Here is a 25,211-nt window from a genome sequence, read left to right as displayed (position 1 = left end):
TGATCCTGTAATGCATCTTTAACCAGTGACTCCATTATTTTACCTGGAACAGAAGTTAACCTAACTGGTCTGTAATTACTCGTGTCACCCTTCAATCCCCCCCTTTGTGAATTGGGAATACATATGCACATCTCTAGGGACTTCCCCTGATTTTAAGGATGCTCTCATAAATATGGCTAAGGGTTTGTTTAGTTCCTTTGCCACCTCCTTTAATATAACTGGATAGATCCCATCCACCCCAGGTGCCTTTCTTATGTTTAACTTCAACAATTTCTCCTCCAGTTTGTTCTCAGTTATTACAAAATAATTAAGCACCTGTTACAGTTTGATAAACTTCTAGCATTTCCATCCCTTAATAACTCCTCATGTGTGAATGTAGATGCAAAATACTCATGAAGTATTTTGCATCTACATTCATGGGATAATCAACAGTTTTACCATCGATTGGCACTTATGTCTGTGCCTGTACATGAATTCAAAGATAACGAATAAAACTTTTGGGAGATAGCAAATAGCTATTACACTTTAATTACAAGTAGTATGAAATAAATCTTATTTCATATTAAAAATATTTTAGAATACACCTAACCCTTGATTTGCACGGTAGATTCATTTTTCAGAAGTAAATAAATGAAAATAGTGTAAATCGAGACAAACATCTGTATAGAAAATGAGGGGATAGGTACTGTAGCATTCAGTTAAATAATTTACATATTTTTTAAAATAAATTTAACACTTTATTTTTATGTATAGATACACAACAAAATTTTAAGTATAATAAATGGGATACAGTAATAAAAGGATGAAGGTGTGAAACCTTCAAAATGTATGGAAACAACAGTTTATTCTCTATTTTCTTCGCTTGTTAATATAGAAACAGTCTTCTTCTTCCTTGTACATTGAAAGTTTTCACTACTGCTGCTAACTTTCTCTACCGCAGAATTTTGTTGAATTTGTTTTCCCTAGAAATTTTTGGAATCGGGTCAATAAAATCAGTGTTTATTTTTTATTGTTACTGTTTGTGCATTTGCTTAACACATTCCATGCTGCACCAGTTTCTCGCCCAAACTTGTCAAACTTGCGTTAAATGTGTGTAATGTACTGTATGTCCTATAATATTGTACTTACAAGACTGCAATTATCATTACTCTATTGTTAACAAGAAGGAGTACAAAATTTGCTATAAAACAAAACACTTTTATTTAAATGATTTATAATTAAATATACTGTACAGTATATAGTAATGAACAAATGCTTATATTATTTTTAAACAGTTTAAATTAATAAATACAGTAGTACTGTACTTACATTAGCTAGTGGACCAATTATATGCTTATAATAATCTTCTTCTTTGTCCTCGCCTTCTTCCGACGTTCATATGGGGTCGGCTTCCTATTCTAACACTTTTCAACTCCTTCATGTCTAGCTGAACTAACTTCTTTAACCGGACTCGTCCTTTGTTCGGTAGCCCTGACACATCTACTTTCCATCCATCACCTTTTGTTTTGCCATAGTTTTTACGACCGGATGCCCTTCCTGACATCAACCCTCACCATTTATCCGAGCTAGGGATTTAAGCTGCCAATCTGCCAAGCCTTACGCAGCTATATAGAAGTGGTAGCTCTTATACAATGGTGATGTTGCAATTTAATAATTTTATGCAATTTATGCCGAATTTCTAATCCCACCGAACAAGCAGGTGGCACTGCTGTAGTTCTTTTATCTAATGAAAATGGCTGACTCGGTAGAATGACTGTGACCTTGAAAATAACAGTAATAAATAACTCAGCAACACGTGAGTATTTTTACTTACAATTTGGTATCCTGAAAACGTCTACCGCAAAGCTATCGGGTAGCACAATTATATATGCTATATGCTTATAATAACAGATCATTTAAATCCAAATTGTATAGAATATAATATTATTTTAGAGCTTAATTATTACATCTACATATTGCGCACACCTATCTGGCAGACTGATACCTTGGTGTACCATAATGGTTGAATAACAACTGGCATGATTTACTCAATAGCTGTATGCTACCAATGGATATAGGACACCTGCATAGATTTTTAATACAACACACATATATTTTTATTGCTATTCTTAAATTCTTAAATCTACAAAAATTTGTAGCATTTTTTCGTCTGTGCAAAACTGAAATTGTGCAATTCGAGTACTGTGCAAGGGTTTGGTCTACCTTATTTGTATTCATTTCATTTTTTCCAGTAAAAATATTTTTTTCTCCTAAGTATGATGTCATATCTTTCCATTAAAAGTTTATTTCTGTTTTGAGATTTCTTCCAACAAAATTCCATCTTGTAAAGAATTTTTCTTCAACTTTCTCTTTGCCAATTAAAATTTAACTGTTGTTTTAATACTCGGATTAATTTAGGTATAGTTGGCACTTTTTTTTGTCATAAATGTAAAAATCCTGAATTGTTAGTTGTATTATGTCTTAATAAAACTAAACTAGTACAGGGAATAATGTATAAATTTTTTCATGTTTCTTGGGTGATAAGAAAATAGGGAACATTTACCTTTGCTTGACTGTAAATCCTTTTTATGAATCATACTAAAAATCTTTTCTGCCACACTAGCATGCTTTGTTGCTTGCTTGCTTGATTGGTTTATTCAGCTTATTATTTACTGTTTCTTTATCAAAATGTTCCATAACATTGAATTCAGTTTTTTTGAGACATACATTTTCCTCCTTTTGAACTATGATATGACTCCTCGCACTAAACAAATGGAATATTTTTGGCATGTCCAGCAAGATGACTAAAGAAAATTGGTATGCAGTACCTTTTAGTCATTATAAATGTTTAATCGTTATAAATAATTAGTTATTAGTATTTAATATTTATTGAAATGTGATTCTAGAAAACTGCTCAGTTATTGGTATATTGTTATTAGCTTATTATTATTATTATTAACTATATGGTGCAACGAAACCTGAGGCTTATGCTGCACGAGCCAAAAAAAAAAAAATTTCCCGAGTTACCCTGAGAGAGAGAGAGAGAGAGAGAGAGAGAGAGAGAGAGAGAGAGAGAGAGAGAGAGAGAAGAAGAAGAAGAAGTAGTAGAAGGTTTGTTTGTTTGTTTTTTGGTTTTTAGGAGTATTAGCAACTAAGACCATATTGCTCCGGGATATGCGGTGGTCATTCCCCGACCTTTCCGCATCCTCCATATTTGGTAGTGATGGGCTCGAACCCCGGTCTAATCAAGAACCGTGTGCTACGCACTGCTGTTCCTTCCCACCTGGCTATGGAGGCGCCTCGAAGTAGAAGGGAATCACAAAGAAAGAAAAGGAGGATGATATATCTCTATTTATATTGGACATACATTAAGTATGAGACATGATAATTAATGCACGAATGCTATTAAACTGGGCTGTGAAAAGATGACTATGACTTTTAAAAAAGTATATTTACTGGTGAAATGGCAAATTGCCTATATAATGATATATCGACTGGTAAAATGATAAAAAATGTTATGAAAAATATATGGGTAATAAAATATAATATAACATCGGTGCAAATATACCATAGTTTACCCATAAATTTAACTACATAAGTAGAGTAACAGAATCATTTTATTTTATCTCATATTGTGGCTGCCTTCATAATGAGATATCAGGTAAAAGTAAATAACGCTTCTCTAGTAGAGGAATCTACTGTTATTTATTCTCAGTGGGCACAACCACACAGATGCATTTCAGAGCTTGTTGGCTCACTGATCGGTGGGTGGGCAGGTACCCTGATAATGCAGACATGCCATCACAGTTGCAGAGTTAATTCCACAATACGAGAGATGCCAAATGGTGAAGATAATGATAATATTTTGAAGACTAAATTCTCAAGGCATAATACATTATGGGTTGAAATTAACTATATAATATCAGTATAAATACATACACCATAGTTTACCCATAAGTTTAACTACATAAGTAGTGTAATGGCATCAATTGATTTTATCTCATATTGTGGCTGCCTTCACAACGAGACACCAGATATGCTGTTACACTATTTATGTAGTTAAAGTTATGGGTAAACTATGGTGTATTTACACCAGTATTATATAGTTAATTTCAACCCATAACGTATTATGCCTTGAGCAGTTAGTCTTCAAAATATTATCATTATCTCCACCATTTGGTATTTCTCATAGTGTGGAATTAACTTCGCAATCATGATGGCATGTCTGCATTATCAGGGTACCTGCCTGCCTGCCCACTGGTGAGTGAGCCAACAAGGTCCGAAACGCGTCTGGGTAGTGGTATCCACTGAGAATAAATAATAGTAGAGTCCTCTACTAGAGAAGCATTATTTATTTGAAGTAGTGCAATACCTGGTATCTTGTTGTGAAGGCAGCCACAATATGAGATAAAATCAAATGATGGCATTACACTACTTATGTAGTTAAATTTATTTAAAGTTGTAGTTAAATTTCAACCCATAATGTATTATGCCTTGAGCGTTTAGTCTTCAAAATGGGAAATATGTATATTATGAGAAATAGATTTAACCAGAATTAGAATAGAAGTAAAGAAACAGCTTATATAATTACATCTTCAAGCATAGTACATCTTTAGAAAGTAATGTGAGTATAAGTTATCTGAAGTTAAAAAAAGAGAATACATATATATTCAATATATATATGAATTCCAAGCCTAGAAGAAGTAATATAACAGAAAGTAAGAAAAAGAAGTGCAAGAAGTTTAAAGAAAGTAAAGATCGAAGCATATTAAAATAACCTTTTATTACTATTTTAATTAAAATAGTAAAAAAAAAAAAAAAAAAAGCAATAATAATTTGAAGATAATATAAAAAAGCAAAAAACAAACTACGTATAGCAGTAGTTAAAAGCAAAAAAACAAACTATGTATAGCAGTAGTTAAAAGCAAAAGAATACATTGAAAATAAATCAAAAAAATTTAAAAATAATGGTGTTAATATAGTTGGAGGAGGATTTATTAGGAGGATTCCATATTCTTTCCAAAATATGGAAAGAAATAGACTGTAAATATTAACATTAATACCAAAATAGTTAATTCGATAGATTATTATGGCAACTTCATCTGGGAGGACTGAAGTAATAATTATCTATGAGAGCATTTCAAACCTCCAGACCATTGTTGAAGGCGCCTCCATAGTCAGGTGGGCAGGAGCAGCAGTGCATAGCACACGCTTCTTGATTAGACCGGGGTTCGAGCCCGTGACCACCAAATATGGAGGATGCGGAAAGGTCAGGGAATGACCACTGCATATCCCCAGAGCAATATGGCCTTAGTTGCTAATGCTCCTAAAAAAATAAATAACAACAACAACATAACCATTGTTGAAAGAAGGTCAAAAAATTTGAAACATTGACTAGTAAAATATAGAAAAACAAGAGATATAAACTTTGGAGAGAAGTCCCAATGCTAGCTTTGTAATGTTTATGATATTTCCAACTGCTTCTCCCTATCTATTTTGATCTTCTATTTCTAACTAATAAATCAATCCCCCCCCCCCCCAAAAAAAACTACATTAATACCATTACAGTTCATTTTTGCAGTTCATTTTTTATTTTTATATACTATTATTTATAGATTATTATTCCATTTTTAACAGGTTATTTTACTATGGATGGATCTTTACTTTCTTTAAACATTTTGCTATTTTTTTCCTTGTTTTTCTTACTTTCTTTTATATTAATTCTTCTAGTTCCAACATTCTGTACATTGAAAATTCTACCATCTTCTCATTTTTCATTTTAGGTGCATTTGCATATATACACATGTGGACACCTATTTTCTTCCCCATGTCCATTTGCATACATATATGTAGTCTTAGTTGGATCGGAGTGTTAGGTGGGTCGGAAACCTGATAGCTTGGGGGATTCACAGACTAAAAGATTAACAGTAGCCACTCACAAGAGGTGAAAGTGATTCTTGCACTGCTTCTGTTGTAATGAGCAGCATCCTAGAGAGCAAGTTGCTGGGGATTTAAAGAGCTACTGGGAATTTCAAGAGCTGCTGAGAGTCATCACGAACAAATAAATATATGGGCTGTGTTATTCTTAGAGTAACTAAGAATAAGAACAGGTGCATGTACACCAGTGCTAGAAGTATAGTAATAAATTTGATGAATTTTAAGTGCTGATCAAGACATCAAAGGCAGATATTGTTGGGATATCAGAGGCATGGTGTCACAGATATAAGCAATGCAGAATTGGAATTTGGGGAGTACAGTGTGTACAGAAAGGATAGACAGGGTAGGAAAGGAGGAGGGGGTTATGCTGTTAGTTAAGAAACACATAAAATTTAAGGAAGTGCATCCAGTTGACATGGGTGGACAGTGCAATGTTGAGTCAATTTGTTGTGACAGAAACATTGGGAAAAGGAAAATGAGAGTAGGAGTGTACTTTAGGCCTAATGACCCTGATGAGTACAACAAACAATTGTGCAGAGAAATAGTGGGCCATTAAATCAGAATGTCTTGTAATGGGGGATTTTAACTTTCCAGATATTGACTGGAACTTGTGGATTGGCCACTTGCACACTAGCAAGATTTTTGTAGATTTATTGGAGGATTGTTTTCAACACCAACATGTACGAGGGGCACCCAGAAGGAGTAATGCTCTTGATTTGATTATCAGCAGTGATTATCACACATTAAGAATTTGCAGATAAAGGAACTACTAGGTTACAGTGAACACAGTGTACTGATGTGGGATTTATTTAAAGATGTATCTACCATCAAGATTAAAGGGAAAGATTTTAGTTTTCGTAAAGGTGACTGCAGTTTTTAAATTCTATGCAGTGGGATCTATTGATGATGTTTTCTGTTTTTTTGTTTTCTGTATTTATAAATGATATGTTTTCTGTATTTATAAATGATATTGATGATGGTATATCAAGCTTAATGTCCAAGTTTGCAGATGATACAAAGGTTGGCAGGGTTGTCAAGGACACTACTGACACTATGCTGCTGCAACAGGATCTGGAAAGGTTGAGCAGATGGGCTGAGAGATGGCAAACAAAGTTTAACATTGACAAATGTAAAGTACTACACATGGGAAACAGCACCCCCAGAGCAACGTATCAACTCTGTGGTACTACACTGACAGTGGTAGAGAATGAAAGGGACTTGGGGGTGGTTGTGCAGGCAGATATGAAGTTCTCTGAGCAGTGCAGACGGGCTGCAAGAGTAGCTCATGGAGTATTGTCAATGATATACAGGAATTTTTCCAGCAGGGATAAGGAGGTGATTATTCCATTGTATAAGGCAATGGTCAGGCCACACCTAGAGTACTGTATACAGGTCTGGAGGCCTCATTTCAAGAAGGATGTAGAGCTGCTGGAATGAGTACAGAGAAGGGCAACAAGATTAGTGAATGGAACAAAGGGGTGCTCGGCCCCGAGTGCCAAGCGATAGTGACAAGCGATTTTCTTCCAGTGATTATAGAGTGATCTCCAAAGTGATATAGTTTCTTTATTTTCCAGTGCGGCTGTTATTTTATTTACTTGAAGTGGTTCTGTGCTTTAAAAGTCAAAAGTAAGAACCCAGAAAGGCAATCCACCTTTCTTTTCTTATTCTTTATATATATCACTAACCAAATCCACTAACTTAAACAACCGCTTGGTCACTGGCGGCACCGCTCCTGCCTCCACGTGGCGGGGCCGGTAACCTGGGGGAAAAACCAACCCTCGGGGCGAAAAGGAGCAAAGATGGAAACAAGCGAATTTCCACGTTTAGAGCCAAAGTGCTCTCAACATGAACTTGACAATGACACCGACCATGACTTCTCTCTTTCAAAGAGACTTAAAAAAGACACTAGGAAGCAGGAATCTCCAGCTTTCCTAATAATACACTCTTTGTCATCCCAACCTGTGAGCAAGCTCTCACCTTTCATCATCCAGAGATGCCTAGAAAACGCTGCAGGTTCACCAAAAATGGTTAAACGTCTCCAATCAGGAGATCTACTAGTAGAGACTTGTTACTCAAGACATTCTGAGTTACTACTAAAACTTACTTCTCTAAGCGGAATACCGATTCAGGTCACCCCACACAACGCACTAAATTCTTCCAAAGGAGTGATCTCTGAATGGGATCTATTATACGTTTCTGAGGAAGAAATTGTCCAGGAGCTAAAAGATCAAAATGTCTCTCATGCAAAACGTATCATGATCAGAAAAGACGGCAACTTAACTCCCACGCGAAACATAATCTTGACTTTCAGTACGCCAAATCTACCGGATTCTGTCAAAGCAGGTTACTTGAATTGCCGCATTAGGCCTTACATCCCAAATCCGCTCAGATGCTTTAAATGTCAAAAGTTCGGCCATTCTCAGACAGCATGCCGTGGAGACGCCATATGTCCAAACTGCAGCTGCAAGAATCACACACAAGCAGAATGCAAAGCTCCAACACCACAGTGTCCTAATTGTAGTGGCAAACATCCAGCCTACTCTAAAGACTGTGAACTATGGAAGATAGGTAAAAAAATACAAAAATATAAAATTGAAAATAAAGTCTCTTACCAAGAAGCGAAAAAACAGATCAACTTAAGTATGCCAAAGCGCACTTATGCTTCTACCACTCTCAAACATGAATCAGTAGCATGTCAGACTGAAGTATCCATCTCTCCAAATATATCAATATCAGACTGGGCACGATCAGTACTCTTGATCCAGCATCCATCTAAACCGAATTCAATAGACCAAAGCAATAACACGCCACTCACAATTCCAACCCAGAGACTTCCGCATCATCAGGCAGCAGAAAATTTGCAAAAACCGCATTCTGCTGAGACGAAAGTATCAGGTCTAACAAGCATGGATACGGATGATTCTATCGGTCAAGAAGAACTGCTTGAAATACATGCAGAAGATGATATGGACGACAGCAATGAATCGGGACGTCCCACTTTTCCCCGAAGAGAAAAACCAAAACCGGACCGTCATAAACAGTCAACATATAAAAAGCAGTCAGATACATCTTCCACGAACAAAACCAAATAATGGAACACATCATTCAATGGAATTGTAGAGGTTTTCGTAGCAACATCGATGATATTAATGAACTAATTCACTGCTTCAATCCGGTAGCTATGTGCCTACAGGAAACCAACTTGACTCCCCAAGTTTCCACCACAGTCAAAAATTACACTATCTACAGACAAGATAGATCTGACACTAATAGTGCTCATGGAGGAGTAGCCATCCTGTTGGACTCAAGAGTTCCTTCCAGATGCATTCCATTGCAAACCTCTTTAGAAGCTGTTGCCACACGCATAGTAATTGGAATCACCGTTACATTGGTCTCAATTTATCTTCCACCAAATCGTCCATATTCTATCCAGGAAATCGAAGATCTCGTGTTGCAACTACCAGTTCCCTTCTGTCTACTAGGTGACTTTAATGCTCACCACCCATTATGGGGTTCTTCCAGCTTAGACAGGCGTGGAAAACTTGTTGAAACGTTAATAGATAGACAGGATCTAACGTTGTTAAATACTGGCTCTCCTACCTATGTTCATTTTCCTACCGGATCAACCTCTGCAATAGACCTTTCCATTTGCTCTCCAGTGCTCTATCCAAGTATCCAGTGGGTAACTCTTAACGACCCTCACAACAGCGATCATTTCCCAATAATATGCAAAGTTCAAACTTCCCGTTCATTACCAACAGACAATCCAGTAAAATGGAAATTTCCGAAGGCTGACTGGATAAAATATAGCTCGCTTGTCTCGTTCGACAACCATATCATACAGTGCTCTTCTATCAACCATGTTACTGAACATATAACAAACCAAATATTAACAGCTGCAACTGCTGCAATTCCACAATACCAAGTCAGGAAAAAGCGAAAATTAAACTATTGGTGGAACGAAGAGTGCAACAATGCAAAAAAAGAGAAAAACAAAGCTTGGAATCAATTCCACAAACATCCAACCACTTCCAATCTTATTAATTACAAGCGACTTAGAGCAAGAGCCCGTTATATCAGACGGAAAGCAAAAAAAGAATCTTGGATTAAATTCGCTTCCTCAGTTAATAAAAATACAGACATCAGACTGATCTGGAATAAGATAAAATTGTTAAATGGCAAAATTCCTCCAACATCTACTCCACTAATTAATTGGAATGGACAGGAACTCTCTACTCCTGCAGAAATCGCAAATGCACTAGGATCTGTATTTTCCCAGTTGTCCTCCTCAACTTCTTATGACCAATCGTTTCAAAAAATTAAAGGCGTAACTGAAAAATCCAAACTGAATTTCACTGACAGATGTGCACTAAAATATAATCAACCATTTACCATGGTTGAACTCCAGCATGCTCTTACCAACACAAGAAACAGCGCTGCTGGCCCTGATGGGATATTTTATATAATGCTCAAAAATTTAAATACAAAGTCACAGTCATCACTGCTGTTCTTCCTCAATCGAATATTCACTGAACATACATACCCAAGCTCCTGGCATCATTCCTACGTTCTGGCTGTCCCAAAACCTGGTAAAGACAATTCTGTTCCTCAAAACTACAGACCAATTTCACTTACCAGCTGTCTGAGCAAAACCCTCGAAAAAATGGTTCACCACCGTCTGACTTGGTATCTTGAGTCCCAAAACTTAATCAATAACAATCAATTTGGTTTCAGAAAAAATCGATCATCATTGGACCTTATGATTAAAGCCGAAGCAAACATCAGAAATGCATTCATCAAAAAGGAGCATCTCGTTATGGTCTGTCTGGATATTGAGAAAGCCTTTGACACCACATGGCGTTTCGGCATTTTAAAGGATCTACATTCTCTTGGCCTGAGAGGAAATTTGCCATATTTCATCAAAAATTTCTTAGAACAAAGATCCTTTCAAGTTCGTTACCAAGGAATTCTCTCCAAAAACTTTGCTCAGGAAGAAGGAGTCCCTCAAGGGTCCGTTCTCAGTGCCACTCTATTTGCAATTAGAATTAATCACTTAACTGAACTTATTCCGAAAACAGTAGACTCATATCTTTATGCCGATGATCTCACAATTTCCTGCCACTCTCAAAACATGAACTACATTGAGAGACAATTGCAGATATCAATAAATCAGATCCAGATTTGGATGACACAAAACGGTTACAGACTATCCAGCCAGAAATCTACTGCCATTCATTTCTGTACCATACGTAAAATGCATCCTGATCCTGAACTCCATTTAGATAACCATCTTATTCCAATAGCAAATAGTATTCGTCTACTTGGCTTAATTTTTGACTGTAAGTTAAACTATCAAAAACACATTGAACATCTCCGGACAGCTTGCCAAAAAAAAATGAACATACTCAGAGCCTTATCAGCAACAACCTGGGGAGCAGATCGCTACACCTTGCTTCACTTATACAGATCCATAATTAGATCTCGTCTGGACTATGGCGCACCTGTCTTTGATTCTGCTAGGGAAAGTGTCTTATCTCGTCTCAACCCTATTCAACATTCAGCTCTAAGAATAGCTCTAGGTGCGTTTAGAACATCTCCAGTGCAAAGTCTCTATGTAGAAGCCTACGAAGCTCCTCTAAACATCAGAAGAAAGATGCTACTATTGAACTACGCCACCAAGATTCAAAGTCAGTCGACGCATCCTAATTGGTCAATATTTAATGATCCGCCACTCACCATGTTTTATAGAAACAAGCCACATGCAACGAGGCCTGCAGGTATTAGGTTAATGGAACTAGCAGAAAATTGGAATATACAACTCAATAAAGTCCACCAAGAATCTACAGATCACGTTCCTCCATGGTCTGTCATCTTGCCGTATTGTGACTATTATTTCCACCAATGGGGAAAACACTCTTTAACGGGTATTAACATCCAGCAGCTCCACACTGCACATTTACAAAGTTATCCTGACTTTGCGAAAATATATACTGACGGCTCAAAGTCTGAGAATGGATCAGGTGCAGCAGTGGTATTCCATGACACTATCACTTCCGTGTCACTTCCGACAGAATGCAGCAGTTACACCACTGAATTATATGCCATAAAACTTGCTCTGGAAAACATTTCCCATCTCTCAATCAAAAAGAGTATAATCTACACAGACTCGCAAAGTGCCCTATTAGCAATGCAAAAGATTTCCCCATCTACTCATCCGCTACTACAGCTAATCAGATCAGAATTGATTCGTCTCCGAGATCATCGGCAAAATGTTGTCTTCTGCTGGATCCCAGGCCATACTGGAATACCGGGAAACGAAATTGCAGATGATGCTGCCAAGCATCCATCCAGCACATCCCCAATGAATTTTCTGGTCCCGTTCAGGGATTACAAAGTACATATACGTAATATATGTAAGGAACGCTGGAAACTACAATGGCAAACGCACATTCACAACAAACTCCTTGAAATTAAACCTATACCGCAATTATGGGCCTCCAATTTTCGTACAAACAGACAAGAAGAGGTCGTCCTGGCCAGAGCCCGAATAGGCCACACCCATTTGACCCATCTATTTCTGTTATCAGGTAATGACCCTCCACAGTGTTCACATTGCCACAAGCCACTAACAATAAAACACATACTCTTGGAATGCATCTTGTATAACAACTCCCGTCTAATTTCATTCACTTCTCTCTCAAACTTACAGGAATTGTCACTTAGCCACATCATAGGCGAAAACTCAAACATTACAGAATTCTTTCTCTTTCTGAAACGAATAGGTTTATATAACCGTTTCTAACTGCTCCCATAGAAACCAATAAAATTAGTACTAACTACTATGATAGGTGCAATATGGCCTTTGTAGCTTTTGCACCAGAAAAATCCAAGCACAACAACAACAACAAAGGGGTGCTCTTACGAAGAAAGGCTTAAGTTTTGCAAATTACAGTGTCTGGAGACTAGGCACCAGCGAGGTGATCTGATAGAGGTGTATAAAGCCTTGAATGGTTTAAGCATGCTCAATGCTGATAGGATTCTTCCTCTAGCTCAGAAAAATCACCTGAGAGGGCATAAATTCAAATTGAGGAAAGACAGATGTAGGTTAGATGTGCGGAAATTTGCCTTTAGCCAGCGGGTGGTTGGTTGGTGGAACAGACTTCCATCCCTTGTGGTGGAGGTTGATAGCCTAAATAAGTTTATGGCTCAGCTGGACAGGTATTTTGAATGAACAGAGGGGTGAAGTGGAAGTGGGTTTTTTTTTTTTTTTTTTTTTGGCTGATGCTGCATAAGCTTGCTTTCTTGCATCAAATGCCTCTACTAATGCTAATGCTAATGTTAAAAACAGTGAATTCTAAATGGGAGGAGTTCAAAGAATTAATCTTGAAGCTACTAGGCTTTTCATACCAACTGAGAAATACTGTTCAAGATTTAGACCTAAATGGATGTCATATGAACTAATGAGGCTCATGGCAGAAAAGAAAAATGTGTGGGATGATTATAAATTATCAGGTGACACAGAAGCCTATGGCAGATATAAGTAGTCTGTAATCAAGTCACAAAGGAGGTTAGGCAAGCGAAGGCTGATTACAAGAAATCCTTCACAAAGGATGTAAAGAAAAAAAAAAAACAAAGACTTCTTTACTTATATAAATTCTAGAAGGAAAGGGATGAATCAGATTGGTCCACTTAATGTGGGTGTTTTGACTATAGATGATACTGCTCAGATACCTGACAAACTGAATCATTATTTTGCAACTACATTCACACGTGAGGAATTCTGTAAGGAAGGGGAGGACAGAAGTTTAGTAAACTCTAACAGGGACCTAAATGATTTTGTAATAACAGAGAGCCAAGTGGAGGGGAAATTGTTGGAAGTTAAACATGAAAAAGGCACCTGAGGTAGATGGAATTTATCCAGTTATATTGAAGGAGGCAGCGAGAGAAGTAAGCAAACCCTTAGCCATAATTATGAGAGCATCCTTAGATTCAGGGGAGATCCCCATGGACTGGAGATGTGCAAATGTATCCCCAATTCACAAAGGGTGACAGGCACCTCCGTAGCCAGGTGGGAAAGAGCAGCAGTGCGTAGCACACGCTTCTTGATTAGACCGGGGTTCGAGCCCGTCACCACCAAATACGGATTATGCGGAAAGGTCAGGGAATGACCACCGCATATCCCGGAGCAATATGGCCTTAGTTGCTAATGCTCCTAAAAAAAAAAAAAAAATAAAGGGTGACATAAATTATAGATCTGTTAGTTTAACTTCTGTTCCTTGGAAAATAATGGAGCTACTGGATAAAGACGTGATGCAGGATCACCTAGACAAGACTGCAGTAATAGTTCAGACACAGCATGGATTTGTTAAGGGGAAGTCTTGTCTAACCAATTTGATTGGATACTACAACACTTGAGTACTACTTACAGGTCTGGAGACCTCATTTCAGGAAGGATGTAGAGTTGCTAGAATGAGTACAGAGAAGAGCAACAAGATTGGTGAGAGGAACAAATGGGAGCTGTTATCAAGAGAGGCTTAAGTTCTGTAAGTTGCAACATCTGAACACTTGGCACCTGCTTGTAATTAAGACTTCAGATTAAGAACCTGAAAGGGCATAGATTCAAATTGAGGAAAGACAGTTGTAGAATAGATGTGAGGAAGTTTGCTTTTAGCCAGCGGTTAGTTGGTTGCCGGAAGAGGCTTCCATCTGTTGTTGTGGAAGTTGATAGCTTAAATGAATTTAAGGCTGAATTAGACAAACATTTGGAGTGATCGGATGGGTGAAATGGGAAGGTTATTTATTTGTTTTTGACTCATGCTGTATAAGCTTGCTTTCTTGCATCATATTCCTCAACTAATTCTAATGTATGTCCACCTGTTTTCTTGTAACATAGGGACTCTCAGTTGACAGATTTTCATGAAATTTTATGGGCCTTTTAAAACATTTGTAAAGCTATTTCAAATTTCATTAAAATTGGACAAATAGGAATTTTGCTATTTCTTTTTTTCTATACAAATTGTATGGAACAAGGAAATTCATAGATTAAATCTAGTTTTAATGCAGTAGTGTTGCCTTTAGATAGTCTGTGTATGCTTCATTTGTATTTATGTAAGATTCACAACTGTTGTCACTTGTGAAGAAATATATATATACAGTACTGTATATATAGAGAAAAGAGAGACTAAAAAAAAAAAAAAACACAGTGTATGTAGGATAAAAGTAATAATGTTGTACAGGTGTGATTAAACTGAATGGCTAAATTTTAAGAATATAAAGCTGTAGAGTTTTAATTATTAAGTGTTCAGTAAATTTACTGTCTTAATAATTAATTGATAAGGGCTAACTATATTTACTTTTCACTTCTGTTAATCATAGAAAAAGAACAAAAATTCAGTTAATTTAAGAAAAAAAAAACAGTAGCTTACCCAAAATGTAACACACTGTGTACATTTTGGGTTATCTAACTTTTTTCTTTAATTCACGCATACACACGCAGACACACTCACACACACACATATACACACATGATATTTTCCCGCAATTCACTTTTATGTTAATACGTTATCTTTCAGATTGTCGCCCAGTTGGTGACCTTGGACTGAGTACAAGTATCATTCCAGATTCCAGCATTAAAGTTTCAGGAATGGAAGTGGGATATCATAAAAATGTAAGTCTAGGAGGTAGTAATAGTTATAGCAAAGTAATACAATGAAGCCACATGCTTTTGCTGCACTGGTCAAAAAAAAAAAAAAAAAAAAAAAAGAGTAGATAAGAAAATACAAATTATTTGCTCCTCTCCTCACCTAGGTAACTATCCAGTTGACCTTTGAATTTATTCAAACTATCAGCCTCAACTACATGTGAGGGCAGCCTGTTCCAGCAATTAATTACTCACTGGCTGAAAGAAAGCTTCCTACAATCTAGTGTAAACCTCTTCCTCAGTAATTTGAATTTATACTCCCAAGTTCTGTAATTCTCTATAACAGTGCAAAATTCTTCCTTCATTCATTTTGCTAACTCCTTGAGAGCCTTATAAACATCAATCAGATCCTATCTAAGGTGCCTGGTTGTCAAACCCTTTAGCCCACATAACCCCAGGGGCTCACATCTGGTGAGTATGGGCTTGGCACACCCAGGGTCCTGAGCTGGATATCATCATTCTTCTCTTTCTTGGCGATTCCTTTCTATTTCTGACACTCTCTCTCTCTCTCTCTCTCTCTCTGAGGGTAACTCGGGAATTTTTTTTGGCTGGTGCAGCATAAGCCTCAGGCTTCCTTGCACCATATGGCTAATAATAATAATAATCAAAATCTTTCCTTGTATGTTTGCCATTTTGCTGATCTCACTATGCGAGTTGCCTGTATTTGGACCCTTTCAAGGAGTGCAGTGTCTTTTTTTTTTTTCCATTGAAATCTCCATAATTGAACACAGTATTCCAATTGTGGTCTTACAATTGCCTTATACAGTGGGACTGTGACTTCCATATGTCTACAGACTAATGTTCAATAAATCCTCAATAGGACACCATGGTCTTTCCCAGATTCCTGTTTACACTGCTCAGAAAACTTCATATCTGTTTGTATTATAATTCGCAGATCCCTTTCTTCCTCTACTGTTTTTAATTCAACCTTTTCCAAGTGTATATTTTATTTTGGGGTTGCTATTCCCCATGTGGGAAATGTAAGACCTTGCATTTAGCTGTATTAAAACATGGCTGCCACTTCTGTGACCATCTTTGAAGTCTGTTCAAGTTGCCTTGAAGGAGTGCTGCTTGGCATTGATCATTAACAACTGCCTGCCAATCTTTATGTTATCTGCAAATTTTGACATCACACCTTCTATCCCTTCATTGATGTCATTTATCAAAATGAGAAACAACAGTGGTCCTAAAGAACTGATCCATGGGGAGGCTCCACTCACGAAGTTACACCAATCTGAAGAATATCCATTAATCAAACCCTCTGCCTTGTGCCCTGCAGCCACCAAGCAATCCAAAGAATTACCTCCTTAGAATTTTTCTGGTAATCCCAACCTGTTCCAAGTTATACAGTAATCTCTCTCTTTAGAGACTGAGTCAAATGCTTTGCTAAAATTCAAATAAACTATGTCAAAATTGTTTCCCACATCCAGCTCATGAGGAACTGTGTCAAAATTGCTCGTTACACTTAGAAGTTATAGTATGTCTTAAAGTACTGTTTTATTGGACTAAATTCAAAAAATAGCAAGGGCTTAATTTTTTAGTACCCACCTTGATCGATCTGCAATTGTTATGGTTTGACTAGCTTTAAGGTGACTGGTTCTTAAATTAAGGGGTGGGTAAATAGTAATTATAATGGAAACGGGATTAAAATATGCACAAGGAAGTATAAGTGCAGTAACTCTGTCCTTGGTTGTCATTAAATTGGGATTCTAAATAGTGGATAAGCCAAAAGTCGTAACGAAGGACTTTCATTAAAAAACGTCTTCAGTTGGCAAGTTAAATGAAAAGGGAATGCGTACTGTATTTAAGAAGAATTTTGTAATTCCGTTATCCTTTGTTACTTGCGGGAATCTCAGATTGGTGAGATTCCAAACCGGAGAAAGATTAAAGGGGAGTTTCGCATTTATAATATTTAGATCGGAGTGGTGACGAAACCATTCTATAATGAGGGCTTCGAATTGTAAAATTTTGTAACTGTTTTTTAATTTTAATATGGTAATAGGTGAGTCAACTAAGGGAGTATGGTTGTTGCAGTGGGTATGTAAAGTAAGTTCAGTGCTAGATTGTCCAGTTCTGAAGCTATTGTGGTGATAGTATGCTCTGGTATTGGATGATTGGGTTGAACCGAATTTGGTTGTGGTACTACCAATGTAACAGGCATTACAATTGTGTTGACATTTTATTAAATAAATAATATTATTCATTTCGCTTTTTGGATATTTATGTGTTTCCTTATATTTATTGAAAAGTGCATCACGGGATTACAAAATTCTTCTTAAATACAGTACGCATTCCCTTTTCATTTAACTTGCCAACTGAAGACGTTTTTTAATGAAAGTCTTCGTTACGACTTTTGGCTTATCCACTATTTAGAATCCCAATTTAACCCAATTTAATGACAACCAAGGACGGAGTTAGTGCACTTTTTTTTTTTTTTTTTTTTTTTATGAGAACCCCAAACACGAGAGGTATTAGAACCTATAGTACTTAGTACTGTGCTTGGGTTGGAGGTTGAGAAGACGAAAGAAGATATTTGTTGATATTGGACTTGAACTTCTGTAGATTGTAATTTTCAGGAAATCAGAGAGGTTTTGGGGGCACCACCCCAGATGTGGGAACAATATTCCATGGCAGGGCGGATTTGCGATTTATACAGAGTGAGCAGCTGTTTGGAAGAAAAGTAACGGCGAGAGCGAAAGAGAAAACCAAGTTTTTTAGATGCAGAGGAAGCAATATTTGTAATGTGCTTGTGCCAAGAGAGATTAGAAGTCAGGGTAATCCCCAAAAGAGATATATCATTTTGCCTAGAAATCGGAGTGTCACTAAAGATAAGCATAGGAGCAGAAGAATCCTTTTTGCGAGATATAAGACAAGATTGAGTTTTAGAAGGGTTGAAATCAACTAAGTTGTCTTTGCCCCACTGTAGAATTACCTGAAGATCGGCATTTAAGGAATTGGCAGCAGATTTTCGAGAACTTGAAGCTGATTGAGCTGGACAAGGTTTCTCAAAATGGAAAGTTGAATGCAATGTGCTATCATCGGCAAAACTATGGATAGGATTTCCAGTTAATGGAAGAAGGTCATTGATATACAAGAGGAAAAGAGTGGGGGAAAGAACTGAACCTTGGGGGACACCGGCATTAGTGGAGAAGTTAGAAGACAGAGAGCCATCTACCATCACCCTCAGTGAGCGATCAGAGAGAAAACTGGATAACCAATTACTAAAAACAGTTGGCAAACCATAAGATGGAAGCTTGTTTAGAAGACCTTTATGCCAAACACGATCAAAAAGCCTTTGAGATGTCAAGAGCAACTACTTGTGTTTCACCGAACCTTTCCATTGAATTAGTCCATAAATGGGTAACATAAGCCAGAATATCACCAGTGGATCGACACTGACGGAATCCATACTGGCGATCGTTGATCAGATGGAAGGTTTCTAGGTAGTTTAAAAGTTGGCGGTTAATTGATTTCTCCATTACTTTAGAAAGAGTAGAAGTAATTGCAATGGGACGGTAATTGGATGGGAGGGATTTGTCACCCTTTTTAGGAACTGGCTGGATATGAGCAAATTTCCAAGCAGAAGGAAAAACAACTTTCGAATAAGAAAGTGAAAAAAGGCGGCAAAGAATAGGAGTCAGTTCAGGAGCACAGCGTTTGAGAACAAGTGGAGAAATACCATCAGGACCTGGAGCTTTCGTAGCATCAAGATTCGTCAAAATCCTTCTGATATCCTTTTGACGGAAGACTACAGGAGGCATTGAATGGAGCGTATTAGGAATGGTGGGAGGTGTTTTACCAAGGTCATTAATACATGAGCTCGAAGAAAAATGGGATGCTAGCAGGTCAGCTTTATCCTTGGCTGAAGTGACAACAGAACCATCTGGTTTGGGCAGAGGTGGGAGCAGAGATGGGCAAAAGTTGCGGCCAATAGCTTTGGCAAGAGACCAGAATGCTTGGCTACCATTAGGGCAAGAAGCAAGTTTTCTACTCTTAGCCTGTTCAAACTCTAGTTTGGACTGATTAATAACTGCTTTACAATTGTTGCGCGCTTTGGTGTAGGCAGAAAATGAAACTGAAGAATTAGAAACAAGCCAATTACGATATGCAACGTTCTTCTCTTGGACAGCCTTAGCACATTTATTGGAAAACCAAGGTTTAGATAAAGGACGAGATTTTAAAGTGGAGTGTAGGATAAAGGATTCCATTCCTGCAAGAATAATTTCATTGACACGATCTGAGCAAACGTTGACATCAGAAGTTTTGAAACAGTAATCAGACCAAGGAAAAGAAGAAAAGAAGTCTCGCAGGTCATCCCATTTTGCATTCTTGTAATGCCAAACAATACGAGGTTGGGAATAGCCATGAGATAAAGGTTCCATTGGAGAAGAGGCAATCACCAAGTTGTGATCTGAAGTGCCTAAAGGACCTCTCACTTCAACCTTGTACTTAGAAGGGTTGTTTGTGAGAAAAAGATCAAGCGTATTGGCTGTATGATTAGGATTGTCTGGTCTACTTCCGTGCACATATTTTAATCCCGTTTCCATTATAATTACTATTTACCCACCCCTTAATTTAAGAACCAGTCACCTTAAAGCTAGTCACCTCTTGCCATTCAAACCATAACAATTGCAGATCGATCAAGGTGAGTACTGAAAAATTAAGCCCTTGCTATTTTTTGAATTCAATTGCTCGTTAGTCGTGAGCTGGATGTGAGGAACAATTTCGACATAGTTTATTTGACATAGATGCTAGCTTAGCATTTATATTACAGTCTGGCAAAAAAAATTATATTCAAAATCTGTCAAAAAATTAATAATGGATTATTATTTGAAAATTATTGATTAGGGCAGAATATGGTTTTTAAAATAATACTCCACGATTTATGAGGATTCGATTCTATAAATAGAATTAACTTGAATTTATTTCCAGTGATCATTGGAAAGGGATGCTGATGCCAAGTAACATCAGTAAGACATATGGTTTATAAAATATATTTAGCAGCAATTGCTCAATGGCAGGCATGTTGAGTTACTATTAATTTGTCACACCACAATCACCATATTTGAATACCGATAGTAACAGGTATGTTATGTCCCATCTGCTAATAAGATATCTGTTGCAATAATTGCAGTGTAATACCAGTTGGGAGGTAAATGATATTAGGATAACTGAAAGGAAGCTGATAAAAATAGATAAGGCACCTGAAGGAATATGCAATATATATTTAGTTATATTAAAAGAAACTGTAAAAGAGGTAATCAAACCTTTTGCTATAATAATGAGAGCATCCTTGGATTTAGGGGACATACCTGCAGATTGGAATGTCTTACCTTTAAACTAAGTTAGTTCAAAGGGTGAAGCGAATAACTACAAACTTCTAAGTTTTTAATTATGCCAAGGAAAAATAATGGATTTAAGAGTTAAAGTAATGTAAGGTCATCTTGATAAGACAGGAACCATAGAGGAATCACAGCATGGCGTTGTTAAAAATAGCTCATTTCTTACCAGTCTGATAACCACTATTATTAACTACTATGAGGTCGTCGCAAAGAAAATTTTAATTCATATACTTTGATTTCAGTAAAGCTTTTGATACTTTTCCACAGGTACAATTGTTGTTTTGGAGCATTAGGAACGTTAGTATTGTTTATTTAGGTAAGGGTTCTCAAACGGCCTCCGTATTGGTCAGGAGCAGGAGTGCAGTAGCACACGCTCTTTGAGTAGACCGGAGTTCAAGCCCCCGACTGCTGAATATGGTCGATCTGCCAATCCGCATTGGACCAGCATGGCAGATTATGGTCAAATTTCCCTCAGCATGAATTGTTGAGGAGGCTTCCATCCTGCAGTGGGTTGATAATGGCTGCACTTTACCTTTTTTTTTTTTTTTTTTTTTCCTCAAATTGTTAGCCATAACTATGCCCACAGGAATGCAAAAGGTTGTAAACTACTTAGATGGAGGATCCCAAATTTTTTTTAAAAGTTTGCCTTACTTTGCCATTGTCAAACTTAGACTTTTGAGTATTACTTAGCTTACAAATCAGTTTTTGACCAGCTTTATTTTCTTAGCAAAGGCACAAGGATTTTTTAAACTTCTGGCAATATTGTATTCTTTAAATTATTACTGTTTTGAAATTGAACTTTTTTTTACTTGCTTATCTATTTATTTTTGTATTTATTTTTATTTTGGGGGTAATTGTGCAGTCAGATATGAAGTTCTCTGAGCAGTGCAGACAGGTGGCCAGAGCAGGTCATGGAGTTTTGTCAATGATATATAGGAATTTTGCTAGCAGAGACAAGGAGATGTTATCCCTTTGTATAAGGCAATGGTCAGACTACACCTTGAGTACTGTATACATGTCTGGCGGCCTCATTTTAGGAAGGATGTAGGGTTTCTAGAATGAGTACAGATAAGGGCAACAAGATTGGTGAGAGGAACAAAGGGGTGTGCTTATGAAGAAAGGCTTAAGTTCTGCAAGTTGCAGCATCTGGAGGCTAGGCACCTGCAAGGTGATCTGATCAAGGTGTATAAGGCCTCGAATGGTTTGAGCAGGTTCAGTGCCGACGGGATACTTCCACTTGCTCAGATTAAGAACCTGAGTGGGGGCATAGATTCAAATTGAGGAAAGACAGTTGTAGAATAGATGTGTGAAAATTTGCCTTTAGCCAGCAGGTAGTTGATTGCTGGAACAGACTTCCATCCGTTTTTGTGGAAGTTGATAGCTTAAATAAATTTAAGGCTGAACTAGACAAACATTTGGAGTGACCAGATGGGTGAAATGGGAAGGTTATTTATTTGTTTTTGGCTTATGCTGTATAAGCTTGCTTTCTTGCATCATATGCCTCAACTAATGCTAATGATTTCTTGCCAAACTCTAACCCAAATGAAATTTTTTTTTTTTTTTATATGGGATGGGGTTGCACAAATTCATTTATCGTTTTAAGGATCATGACATTGCACATTTTGAGAAGCCCTGGATTAACAATGGTTAATGATAGAAGACTATGGTTTAGTGATAGATTAACAATGGTTTAGTGATAGAAGACAGATAGTAGTAATAAATGGCCATTGCTCTTCATGTACTATTATTACATGTTTAGTGTTGAACTAGACTGATTGGCAGAAAAGTGGGAATTGAGTTTTAACATTGATAAGTGCAGTACTGCATTTTGGTGACAGTAATCTTAGAATAACACCATTTTCATTTTGGTAGTAGTAGTTGAGTAGCACTATCATTATTAACTCAAGACAGTTGATAATGAAAAATTGCAGTCTGGTATGAAGCTCTCTCTGAGAAATGCAGACAGGCTGACAGAGATATTCATAGGATTTTTGATAATGTTATACAGGAAGTTTGCCATTAGGGAACAAAGCTGATTAATGTGTTATGTAAAGCAATGTGGTCTTACTATTCCTTTTGTTCAGTCTAGTATTGCTAGACTGAACACTGCAGTATTACATGTTTCATTACCCTAAAATATTAACAGTGTGTACCTAACTTCAAATAGCACTGCTATAGTCTAGCAATAAATAGTGGTAATTTAAAAAACAGGCTAGAACTAAATTTAAATTAATTGATTTGATCTTTTTCTCTCTCTCTCTCTAACACACACACCTGCACTCATACAATAAAAATCATTTTTTTAACCATTCAAGCAGTAGGTTGTAAGAAGATATTTTATTGGTATGTAGCATAACTCAATCATGATTAAGTATTTCCATTCCATTTCTTGCTTCTGTTAGAAGAGAGAACACGATGGGCTGCGATCAAATGCTTTTGTGATCAGAAATTTTCTATTTTTTTTATTTATTTATTTTTTTTTTCTCAGTCAGATTCATAAGTAACTCAATTAATTTGGGGGTGCAATATGGCCTAAGTAGCCCTTGCAGCAGAAAACACCACCACAACAACAACTCAGTCAGATAAGTCTGTATATACATGGAATTATTTCCTGTTCTGCTATACTATAAATATTTCCTTGGAATTGTTTCATATACATGGACTTATTTCATGTTATTTCATGTTCTTTTATAAACAGATCCTTAACTACACCACCTTTGGATCTTAAGTCACCATGTTACTTATTTCTATGGATTTAAACCAGTTCTTTTTCCTTGGATGTACTTTTATGCAAATTTGGATAGATTATAATTATTAATTTATTTATATCTCAAAATATTTGATATTCTTGTTTACCATATTCTGATACATTTACTATTCAGCTTATTATAACATAGCCCCATCATTTGGTCTAACGTGTATATGTTTTTGCCACCGTATAATTTTTTATATATTAATGGTAATGTTTAATTTTGTATGACTTTATTACAGTAAAGCCATAATATTCCAACCGCGTTTTTTTTCTTTTTCCAATACTAATTATAAATTATCTCCATGCACTTGTATTCTAAATACAACTATAGAGGTTACCATTTTCCCACTATTTTGAATTTCTTCATAGCTTACTATCAAGTTCACTCCACTGCTATAAATTGCTTTATCATATAGATATATTAATCATTTAGTTGAAGCCTGCATGCATTCAGCTACTCTACTGAATTTGTGCACTTCATCTCCCCACCTTCATTTTTCCTGCCTGCTCATTTTCGCTTTGTATTTCTCGAAATACTCCAGGTATTGTACACTTTCACTGTCTTATCATACTTTCGGTTTCATTTTAGATTTATTTCTCAGCATGTTTTGACATATTTTTCCTTTCAATACAAGCATTTGGTATTAGTTCCCTTTAATACTAACACTTACAAATGCCAGAGCCCTTACTATAAGGTTGGGCTTCACAACCCCAGCAAGCTTACTGTTATTTAATAACTTTTTCTATGCTTTTTATCTGTCTGCTGTCTAATTCTAAAGTTCTTCCCATTCGTTAAACTATCAGTGTAATACGAGGTGACATGGACGTTCCTACTTCTGTTGCTATTTTTCATCTTTATTTATTTAAAATCATCCTTCTCATCCTTAATTTAATACTTCGCCCTTATACCATTTGTTTGTTTGTTCTGTCTATTTTTTAAAATACATTGATTTCCTATCTATACAAAATTAAATCGTACACTAAATTCTACTTATTTATATTAAACATATTGATATTAACCATTTTTATATCAACTAGATAGTTATTTTTATCTAAATTATTTTTGCCTATATAAATTACGCTGCGTTGGGACTACCTTGTCTGTACTGTATTAGAAAGTGCTAATTTCATTTTCGTTGCTTTTTTGGCCTTTCATTTTACTTCTACTGCTATGTACAAGTATAGAAATTCAGTTCCTGATACATGGTCAGGTGTAGTCCACTGATGAAATACCTGATCATGTATCAATATTTATTTCAGCTGACATCAGATCAAGCATTTTTGCATTACCTAAATTAGACCATTTACTAAAAATGTTCCCCCCCCCCATATCTAATGACAGCTACACCATTTTATTTTTATTTTCATTTTATTTTTATTTTCATTTTATTTGCATTTTATTAGTATTTTGATGTATTAAATTTACTTTACAGTTACCCCAATTTATACTGGCTTGGCAATACAGCCAATAATTTTCTTAATTCATCATAACCTCAAGGAT

The 25,211-nt window shown here is 36.5% G+C and overlaps 1 protein-coding gene across 1 annotated transcript in view; it reads left to right on the top strand.

Moving 5' to 3' along the window:
• Positions 1-25,211, top strand: part of LOC150081645 (uncharacterized) — a 981,095-nt gene that overhangs the window by 296,446 nt on the left and 659,438 nt on the right. Inside the window, exon 17 of the mRNA XM_090380575.1 lies at positions 15,489-15,583. Coding sequence (XP_090236701.1) covers positions 15,489-15,583 — 95 coding nt within the window. The remainder of the gene's footprint in view (positions 1-15,488; positions 15,584-25,211) is intronic.

The sequence above is a fragment of the Mastigoproctus giganteus genome, chromosome 8 (assembly GCF_048544385.1).
Source record: "Mastigoproctus giganteus isolate SK-2022 chromosome 8, ASM4854438v1, whole genome shotgun sequence".
Lineage (NCBI taxonomy): Eukaryota > Metazoa > Arthropoda > Arachnida > Uropygi > Thelyphonidae > Mastigoproctus > Mastigoproctus giganteus.
The sequence above is the reverse complement of the archived record's forward strand: the minus strand, read 5'-3'. Positions and strand labels throughout refer to the sequence as shown.